General features: G+C 43.0%; 1 protein-coding gene across 1 annotated transcript; it reads left to right on the top strand.

Moving 5' to 3' along the window:
- Positions 1–4,248: 4,248 nt before the first annotated feature.
- arf6a (ADP-ribosylation factor 6a) lies at positions 4,249–7,012 on the top strand. The gene is made up of 2 exons (XM_083934678.1): positions 4,249–4,384; positions 4,528–7,012. The coding sequence occupies exon 2, from the start codon at positions 5,237–5,239 to the stop codon at positions 5,762–5,764; it is 528 nt and encodes a 175-aa protein (XP_083790804.1). The 5' UTR covers positions 4,249–4,384; positions 4,528–5,236; the 3' UTR covers positions 5,765–7,012.
- Positions 7,013–10,984: the final 3,972 nt, after the last annotated feature.

Here is a 10,984-nt window from a genome sequence, read left to right on the forward strand (position 1 = left end):
GGCTGAGCCATTCAACCTGTAATATAACAGTCAAAATGTGATATTGTTGTGAGCAGTACCCTGTTGTACATTACCCTCTGCACTCTGCACAATGGCACTATTATTATGTTAACAGTTTCAATGTCCTGTGTTTATAAATATATATATACATATATCTATTTCTGTGCATAACCTACATTTAACCACAATGTCTGTTGCACTCTGTCACATTTAGTTATTGTTTGATTTATTTTATGTTAGCTTTACTTTTATTGGATTTATGTTGTTATGCTTATTGTTACTCTGATCCTTTCCCATCTTTGTATTGAAACTGTGGCAAAATAATTTCCCTCGGGATAAATAAAGCTTCTTGAATCTTGAATCTTAAATCTTGAATCTTGAATAATACAGTAAAACATACAATACATCTATATCTGCATATAATAGTTAAAGGTTGAATATGTAGAATCTTTATAAAAAGCTACATTAATAAATTAAATGAAACTACTGCTTTTCCATGAATAAATATTTTTTAGTCTGATTTCTTATTATTTATTTTTTTAAATTTGACGGGTTTGACAATGGCGTTATGTTTACACTGTACCAGCCATTTAGCGGCCTGCATTGCTAGTTGCCAGGTTTGTCTGTTGTTTGGTGCAGCTACTGTAGGCTGGCACTGGGTGAAATGTCTGTATCATTCATGTCTCATCAATGCATGTTACTAATTCAACTTCTTCCCCGGAGTTGTTTGTGCTTTGTCATCCTGCAGGTCTCTGCTGCCGTGGTCCTGCATGACGCTTCCTGCTGCTATTATCATTATTACTAATATGAACTATCACTAGTCTGATAAATTATAACATTTGTAGCCATAAAAACACCATCAGTGGTGTGTCTCGCTTTGTCGCAGCTGTTATCACCACTGCTCATCATTGATCATATTTACCACCATAATTATTATCATTGTCATATTCTGTCACCTCAGCTGTGCTTGTTTCTACTATTCTGCTGTATTAACTGCCATAACATATAAGTCATATTCACATTACTATAGATATTATTATAGTTGATGTTACATTAGTGGTTGCTCACATCTCTGGGACTGTCAATCTGTCTGTCTTTGTCTCTCTCTGTCCATCTGTCCGTCTTTTCTCTCTCTCTCTCTCCTTCTCTTCCTCTCTCCGGTGCAGACAGATGTGCGTCCTCCACAGAGCTGGGTCTGTTTGTTTCTGTCTGTTATAGTGAAGGTTTTCGTTGCCACCGTACTCTACGGGGGAATTGTTGGGTCTATGTAAATCATAAATAAGTCATAGAGTGTGGTTTATACCTGCTCTGTAAAGTGTCCTGAGATAACTTTTGTTATGATTTGGCACTGTAAATAAAACTGAATTGAAATTAAAGGTGGGGAGTTTTACATTAGTGACGAATAGTATATGTTTTTGCTACTCAAACCAAAGTTATCTGCATATAACTGAATATATAATCTGTATATAGCTCACTGATGTAGACCACGATTTAATTTGCCTCTTTTAAAGTTGTTAATATCAGAGTAAGGCCGATAAATTGTCCCGCAGGACTGTAATTATATCGTAGCTGTTGGTAAATGTTATTCGATACATAACAAGTGTTGCCATTCTTTACACCAGAGATTATTGCCAAGTTATCATTATTTATCATCCTACTGAAATCAGTGTCGCAATCATATCCGAGTACATGGCATACTTGGATTCTTCAGTAATCACAGGCCATGCTTCTGTTAATTGTGTCTTAAGTCGGTTTTAATAAGCACGTGTCAAGCAGAGAGCTGTTTTCTACCATGTGCAACACTGTAGTTCCCCCTCACAACCTCCACGTCACAGCCTAATCATGAAGGAACCGCTTTGAATGAGTGATCCCAGTGTAAAGCCCCTTTCGACACCATCAGCCACTGAACCCTTAGATCTCTTTCTTATGTTCACGCCTGTGTCTAAATCTTGTGTCATATGTAACATTAGAGGCGATTTAATCCATAATGAAAGCTCAAATGGCGTCAACGCGAGCTAATGGGCCGGTCTGCAGCTCAGTCGCTGTGAAGCGCGCATGCGAAATGGCGTATGGTGCATTTACTTGTAGTAGGAAATATTACAATTTAGGTAAGCCTGTGAATATTCTCATTTAACGCATCTGACCAGGCTGGGACCAGGACCAGGACCAGGACCAGGACCAGGACCAGGACCAGGACCAGGACCAGGACCAGGACCAGGACCAGGCTGGGACTGGACCAGGACCAGGACTGGGACCAGGCTAGGACTGGACCAGGACCAGGACCAGGACCAGGCTGGGACTGGACCAACTAAATGGTGTGGAGACGCAGGACAGATAACAGATAACAGGTCCACACCAGACAAATAACCAAGTCCAGTTGCTTTTGACTGAAATTGCTTTGGGGATACAATTTAAGTAAAGAGTGCACTTGTTTGGTTGGTTTCTATGGAGCCTTGAGTCAACAACAGATGTTGACAGTGTTTAATAATTACAGAACAATAAATTTGGCAACGCTATGATAAAATTCAATAAATTACATTTAAATGCCAATTAATAATTATTCATGATAATTAAATTAGGTTTCATGTGCTTGATGGAATCATGCGCTGGGTCAGGTCAGTCAGTATTCCTGCTGATGTTCTGTAGCCTACATTGTATTTTACGCGTAGATCAGTCTGGTAACGTACTCATACTCATCTTCAACCGCCTATCCGGGGTCGGGTCGTGGGGGCAGCAGCTCCAGCAGGGGACCCCAAACTTCCCTTTCCCGGGCCACATTAACCAGCTCTAACTGGGGAATCCTGAGGCGTTCCCAGGCCAGTGTGGAGATCTAATCTCTCCACCTGGTCCTAAATCAAGTAAATAAAGTTGACATCTTACTGAAGAAGACATGGGTTTTAAGAAGAGAAGAGGCCTGTTATTATCATTTTTATTTATATTTCATATATATTTATTAATTTACACAATAAAAAAACAAACACAAAAAACAAAGGCAACATCAATAACAAATACATACAAAATAAATAAATAATAATAATAATAATAAAAATATTATAATTATAATAATAAACTAATTTTGCTGTGAGATTAAGAAAACCCACAGGTGCTTGTCAGGGAAATCTCCCCTCTGGTGTTGTTAAAATGCAAGAAAACAAAATGAAAAGTCATCTAATCCACAAAGGTACACACGTGATAAAAGAGCACGCAAAGTGGCATCATTGAACATACATACATATATACAAATATTAGACATATGTGTAGGATGGGCCTATATTCAGTACCCTGCCTGGTTAGTCAGACAGGTCCTAAACCTGCATTTGAAGTTCTTCAGAGAAGTGGACGGAGCTGCAATTTCATTAAAGCTGTTTCATATCTGAACCCGCTTATAAAAGAATAGAATAGAACGACTTTATTGATCCCAAGCTAAGAAATTGCAGAAAAGTATCAAATTGAAAATGTACAGATCTCAGTGCGTAACTTTGGGAGGTGTAGCCAGTTGGCACGTCTTGGTCTTGTATTATATTATTATTGGCAAGAAGGCATTTTCCTACGCTGAGCCTGTAACCTGGAACCAGCTCCAGCAGAGGCTGAAGCTGTCCAGATCTATTTCTTTAGGGGACTTCAAACTGCTCATAGGAAGGCTGTTGAGACAGTCTCTGGGGGTCTGCACTTGTACATAACTTAACATGTACTTAACTTGTTCTTTGCCCTTTGCAGTTTGTACTGTTATACTGTTTGTGTTGTGTGTTGTGTCTCCTGTGTGTTCAGTTAGTCTGTAACTTTGTGTTTTGCTGCTGCCGACCTGAACAGGTCTCTCTTGCAAATGAGACTCTGGGTCTCAACGAGATTTTACCTGTTTGAATAAAGGTTAATAAATAAATAAAGTACCTGTGTACATCACTGTTTAGTTGGATAAATGCTTAAATACAAAGAAGATATACAATTTAATTGTTTTTATTATTATTATAACAAAAGAATGACAAATATTATACTAATAAATAGTTGTGTTTATTATAAAAACATGCATTGTACTTGAATATAGCCTAATATAATCACAATGATACAATGAACCAATATAGATTAAATAAAATCGTATTAGAGAAAAAACAAATGTTGTCAAATTCCCTCCCGGGTCATATGCATGCGGTTGTTTTCGCGTCTTCAGATGTCGGAGCCCGTGAGGAGCCCCTGAACGCAGCAGCAGTGTGTGTGAGCAGCGTAGAGGAAGTGGCGGCTGATCTGGGTCCGCACCTTTTCCGGTAACACAGCACCGCCACCGCTGTGACTGAACGGGCTGGAAAGAGAGAGGGAGGAAGAGAGACGGAGAGCGGCAAGAGAGGGGAGAAACAGCCCGGGGACTGGGGGATGATCGCCGCAGACGCAGGTACGCACCCCGCTCTCCGTGTTCACTGGTTTAGTTTCGCTCTTCTAGCCGCAGAGAGAATATTTTTTCGGATCCAAAGTTGTCCTCTGTACTAACACCCCTCCCTTCTCTGGACCGCTCTTGTGTCACACACACACACACAGGGGGAAGAGAAGAAAGTCGGATGAATCAATGACCTTTTGGACGCTCCTCCTCTGGATGTCCCGGTGAGCAGACGCACCGGAGAGCGCGCGTTTGGGTGCGTTTGGTGAGAAAAACACTGCGCTTTTTTTTTTTTCAAATCCATCGACAGGAATTGGCTAAGGGCAAGTGTGGACAGCCGGCAGCCAAGGAGGAAGTGGGAACCCCGGGTTTGGACAGGGCCTGATTTATAGAGCAGGCTTTTTTTGAAGAAAGAGAGAGAGAGAGAGAGAAAGAAAGAAAGAAAGGAGGAGGAAAAACAAACAGTCCAGCTCAACTGAGAGGCTATTTTGTGACAGAGAGACTTGAAATGTGGATTTTGAAGGAAGTCTGTGCTCAACGGCTGATTTGAAACAAGGGGATGTAATTTTTTCTTCTTACATTGGAGGGCAGTGGATCATGCAAACACATCCCCACCCAATTCTGCACTCACACTGCTCCCACTGAATCCTCAAAGTCACCCACTCAGGTCCGAACATCCCAGTCTAATTGTAGTGGTCCGTTATCCGGTCCTTTTTTGAACACCGACGCTGCCCGCCACGCGGAGGGGCGCCCGGCACGCACTGCATACCGCAACTCCTCAGTTGTATTGAAAAAACAACGTTGCACTTTCTCTCATAAGAGAAGTCTTGATTTTTCTTTCTAACAAAGTATTTATGCACAGCAAACAAGATGGGGAAGATGTTCTCAAAGATCTTCGGCAACAAGGAGATGAGAATATTGATGCTCGGACTCGACGCCGCCGGGAAAACCACCATCCTGTACAAGCTGAAGCTGGGACAGTCGGTCACCACCATACCCACGGTCGGCTTCAACGTGGAGACCGTCACCTATAAGAATGTGAAGTTCAACGTGTGGGACGTCGGGGGACAGGACAAGATCCGGCCTCTTTGGAGACATTACTACACGGGCACCCAGGGCCTCATTTTCGTGGTGGACTGCGCCGACAGGGACAGGATCGACGAGGCCAAGCAGGAGCTCCACCGAATCATCAACGACCGGGAGATGAGGGACGCCATCATCCTGATCTTCGCCAACAAACAAGACCTCCCGGACGCCATGAAACCCCACGAGATCCAGGAGAAGCTAGGCCTGACCCGGATCAGGGATAGGAATTGGTACGTTCAGCCCTCGTGCGCGACATCAGGCGATGGACTCTACGAGGGCCTGACCTGGCTTACCTCAAACTACAAATCTTAACGTTTCGACCCCGATCGCCAGCCCCCGGACACTTGGAGGCAAAACGAGTAGCTGAGAATGAAAAACGTGAAAAAAAAAAAAAAGAAGAATGCAATTAATACCACGACCTCTCTGCTGAGTGTATATGAAAGAGAGTAGCAATTATATTTTGTTTAACTTTTCTCTTTGTTTTTGTTTATTTTGATAATGATGACTTCAGTATAACCCTCAGATTTCAGTTAAACAAAAGACAAATTTTATTTTTTTTGCTGGCTTTTTCCTCTTTTTTTTAAATGTAGTTTGCTTTGGTTCACATTCTGTATAATCAGTACTGTTTAAATATACCACACGCTTACGTTTGAGCTCTTTTGTTTTGTTTTGTATAATTTCCTTTAGGGGACTTTGGGGACACACACTTCTACTTTTGCCCTCTGCTTAGCTCTCATTCAGTATTGACCCGGCTACGTATCCAAAGGATGGGGAAAAGTCCAGAAACCATCGCCGACATCAGCACGTCACTCTCATGGCTCAAACTGCCTCTGTCATTTGAATGTGTGTGTGTTAAGGATGTGTCAGGACCTCAGAAACAAACTGTTCTCATAATCGATTGTACTCGAACGGTCCAGGAAATGTGTTCGTTCTTATTTCCTGTGCCGTGATCACGTCCACCGCGTCTGCTTTGGCGGTTTGTTTCGGAAGACACTGTGGACGCTGGATACTCACACACACACACGCACACACACACTGTGATTTGGATATATATTTTTGTTGTTGTTTCAGGGTCTGAATCCGTCACCACCAGTCTTATTATTACTCTCGTGTTTCTTCTCTAAGAGCTTCCGTTACTGTTGAGTATTTGTGGTTTCAGCTGCTTCGGGAGGGACCCGGGTTACAGGTGCCCTCAAACCGAGACAGCTAAGGTATTCTCAACTGCTGAGTTTGCACTTTGGGAGAGAGAGAGAGAGGGGGTGGTTACCAACTAGCTGGCTGTGCACATTTACATTTTCTGAGTGACTTTTGGACGCCCGGCAAGTGTTTACGGAATTCCCAACCCCCCACCGCCTCTAACGTAGGTGCTTCAGTGACTGCAGCCCTCCTCTTCTTTTTTGATTTCATTTTTTTTAACCCATCATCATCATCTGCCTGCACACGTAAGACCCCGCAGACACACACCAACGCTCTGTTAATAGTTCATAGATACTGCTCTGTTTTATTTTTTTGTTCCCTTTTTTTTTTGCTATGCTGATGAAATAATAAAAAAATATATCCAGATCAGTACGGAAGTGACGCCTTTTCAATCAGCAGCAGCAGCAGCAGAAGCGACCGTTAGAAGAGTATAGCAAAAGTGATATTTCACTTCTGGGAGAAAAAAAAAAAAAAAAGTTGAGCTTGTGAAAGGAGGAAGTGAGAGTTGGGACCAAGCTGTGAAGTGAGGTGAGGTGAGCCTGGGCCCTGTTTGCTTGCTGCACTCGCACGCGTGACTCACCGGCTGTGAATAAGTGATGAGCTCTCCAGTTTCACAGAAGTGAGCCTCGCGTAAAGCCTTCGCCGCACGTCTTAAAAAGTAGCACTTTTGTCCCATCGTGGAGCTGACTCCTCACGTGGCTTTTTGACATTTTCAAACAAAAGATGCAAATTAAAGAGGAAACGTGGAGTTGGTCCAAATCTTGAACCATGGAAGGGTAAAAGTCGACCAGCGTAAACTATTAAATACGGCACACAGAAGGACACTCTTGGTAACTTCACACTTATATATTTCAAAATACATGAAAATGAGCAGGAAATGACACTTTTTTCACAAAGCGTGATTTAAATCGTCATGATAATTAAAGAAAAATCTTACATTCTGGTGAGATTGTTCATAAGAAGAGTGAATCTGGGTCACGGAGAACTTGATGAGAGCATTGTCTCTCTGCGTGCTTGTGTAACTACTGAGGTTAGGGTGACACGCAGTCTGTGGGGTGACAGCCTCACCAACAGTCTCTGACAGCCTGGCATTTTGCCCCGCGTGTGTGAGTCTCCATGAGGGCCAGACCTGTGATGGGGCCGCAATCTTTCTCATTGTCATTATTTTGAACCCACTTAGTGTCTATATCACTGCTCAGAGTTTCACATGTTCATAAGGAGAAGGGAAACCGTGGCCTAATGCATCAAAAGAGGTGTGTGTTGATCACCGTGTGAAGCCAGGAAACGCTTCAAGGAGAAAATAGTTGTCATGGAAATTGGTGGTTTAGGAGCGACTCGCCTGTCAGTGAAGACAAACAGGTAAATTACTAATTGCGGTGCAGGTTTCTCTCAATTTCTGAACGCGCAAAGCAGGAGGTGGCACAATAATCACTTAATATCCTGATATTTAACATTTTGGAGGCATAACACTTCTGTCCCCCTAATATGTTACTGTAGCAATGTCCAGGAGAGGTAGAGTCCAGGCATTCCTGTGCAAGAATGCTGGTTTTCTGTCTTTGCGTTTGCTCTGTTTGCCCGTGCGGTGTTTGCTCTGTAGCTGGCGATTTGAAGTTTGACCTGTTGCTCTGTTAAAAAGCAGCACGGTGCACGTGACGTGTCCAGTGTGAAGGACGAGGACGGGCAGTTAAACGCGGATGGAAGCGTAAATGCCACACACAGCCTGTTATCTCTCCTGAAACCGCTCACTCCAGTGCAGGTTTTTTAGGGGGGGGATTAGAAGCAACTCTTACAGGAATGTCCTGCATTTTTCAGAGAACGCCGTTGAAACAAAACCACCTTATTTGAACAGTCGAGGGCAGTGCCTCTGCTGCGTCAAGTGTGATCTTGTTTGCGTCTGATTTTTCCATTCATGACTTTCATTGTGGATGTGGAAATTCCAAAGTGTAATCTACGAACGGCTTTCTTTTTTCTCCTCCTTTTCTCAGGAGAGGAAATGTGGAAAAGACGGAGCGGCCTTAAAACGGCTCCTGATGTTACGTCAGCAGCGCCGAGCCAGCGGTTCGCGGTGCACATGTCAAAGGCCTTTTGTACAGCTGTCACTGCGCTCAGCAGCAGATGCACCGCACACGCTGGCCCGTGTCAAATGCTGTCAGGCTCACCTGTGGCCCTCAGTTAAAGGACACAGGTTAAGAATGTCCATTCTCTCCTTTCCTTTTGTTTAAGTAGAATCTATGAATTCAACATAAGAGTTGTTCACAGTACCCTTCAACCTCATTAATTCAACGAGACACTTCTTTCAGCTCCTCATCATCATCATCATCTCTATCAGTCACATCAGGACTTCAGATGTGACTCACTTGAAGTGTGTTTCCTGTGACCAGTCACCCAGTCAAAGCTCGCCACGGAAGTGTTCGATTTACATGAAAGCCCGAGTAGAGCTGCTCAGCTTCAGCCCTGAGCCATTGTGTGTCCCTGGGTGTGGGCGGACTGGACTATTGTACGCCCTATGAAGGGGGCGGTTTCCAACAATACTTTTGAACGGAGCTCATTGGCGGTTCCTCTGTCACTTGTTTACCCGGGCGTACCACAGTGATTTTAATCTCTCTTCACTTCTGCATTCAGCAAAGCAGGAAACTGTCACATATACGAATGTAGCTCAACATTTCAAAACTAATAAGTCAGTTGCTCATGAACTCATATGACCATAAAACAAGTCAGACATGCTTTCTAGGAAATATTCACCTGTTTGCCCGGTGCTGTAGCTACTGGCTGCTAATGAGGCATGTCAGGCAACTGTAAATCTGAGTTTACTTGCTAAATGCAGTACAGCCACGCACACACTGACTCTCCTATGAGATCTGGAGAGGAATACACACACGTCTCATGATTGCTTTTCTCACACCTCAGGCAGTGTCTGTCTGCCTGCCTCTGCCCACAGTAGTTTCCACAGAGCCGGGGAGTTTAGAGATGGTATGCTCACTTTGCTTCAGAGTCAGAGGCCGAGTGAAGTTCTCAGCGAGTGTGTCATCCTCTCGCCTTTTCCTCATCATGTTTGTACAAATGTGTGTGTGTGTTAGTTCAGTTGGCCGGTGTAGATATGTACAGAATATGTGGGATGAAAAGTTAACACATACAGATGTTATGACGACATATAAAATATCATTGCGACGCAAATTGAGCTTGGCTGTACTGTGTGTAAACTACAGTTATATTTTACAGTTCTGAGTGTTGTTTTGGAATACTTCCCATTATATTTGATATTTTAAGGATTAAGGGAATAGTGTGACATAATCAAACTAAAATCCCAACCCTAACTCATTAATGGATTATAGAAGCGTTAGGAATTTCCTTCTGGCATATAGTTTTTATTTCAGGATATCTTCCTCCTTTGCGAAAACTGTTGGCCCATTCTGGATAGCTATGCTAACGATTGCTAACTAGCTAGCTACCTAGGAAGTAGGTAGAAATTGAAGGTCGGTGATCATCTTACCCCATGTTAACCTAACTTCCTGGTGTCTGCGTTACCTGGCAACCGCATCCAAACAAATCTTCTCATACATAATCTCCTGTATGAACAGCACATTGTCCTTTTTACAATTTGGCTTTTGCATGAATTAAAGAAATAACATAATGTTAATGTTGTATAAACGTATTATTGTATATCATTGTATAGCTCGAGATATTTATTTAGAAGTGCTGGTTGGAGGATTTTGTTACCTTTGGACAGAGCCAGGCTAGCTGTTTCTGGGGTCGTCCCTATGTCCCAGGTTCCCCGGTAGCATAAGCCTCTGCCTTTGCTGATTTGATTCGGCATTTTGTTAGGGTCCGGGTTAGGGTCCGGGTAAGGGGTTAGTGTTAGGGTCTACACAGGCATATTTGCAGGGGAATACGGCATGATTTGTGGAAAAAAATAACAGACAAGGACCATCAGGCCTTATTTCCAGAAGAGGGTCCTACGTGCCCCGGTCACATATAAATCAGGGAACATGGGTACGCTCCCCTGTTTCCAGTCTGTGTGCTAAGCAGCTAACAGACAGATATGAGAGTATAAATCTTCTCACGTGACTTTTTTTTTTTGCCAGAAAGTGAATAAGCTGAAACAAGACAAACCTACTCAGAGAAAACTATTAACTAGCTAAGCTTGGGCTTTATCAGTAACTGTTGGCGTGAACATAATCGCTTTTGGGAGCAGCGTGAAAATTATCCTACGCAAGGGCCGCAGCCATGGCATGTCTATTACACTGGATCATAAGAGAAAAGCATCCAATAATCCATTGAAATATTCTATGCATGATCAAACTAGTCACTCTAACACACCCCTGTGCCTAATCCTAA

Source organism: Echiichthys vipera (assembly GCF_963691815.1).
Source record: "Echiichthys vipera genome assembly, chromosome: 19".
NCBI classification, from domain to species: domain Eukaryota; kingdom Metazoa; phylum Chordata; class Actinopteri; order Perciformes; family Trachinidae; genus Echiichthys; species Echiichthys vipera.

What these genes read in the sequence shown, in the direction of transcription:
- arf6a (XM_083934678.1), top strand. Translation starts at nt 5,237, where the DNA reads ATGGGGAAGATGTTCTCAAAGATCTTCGGCAACAAGGAGATGAGAATA.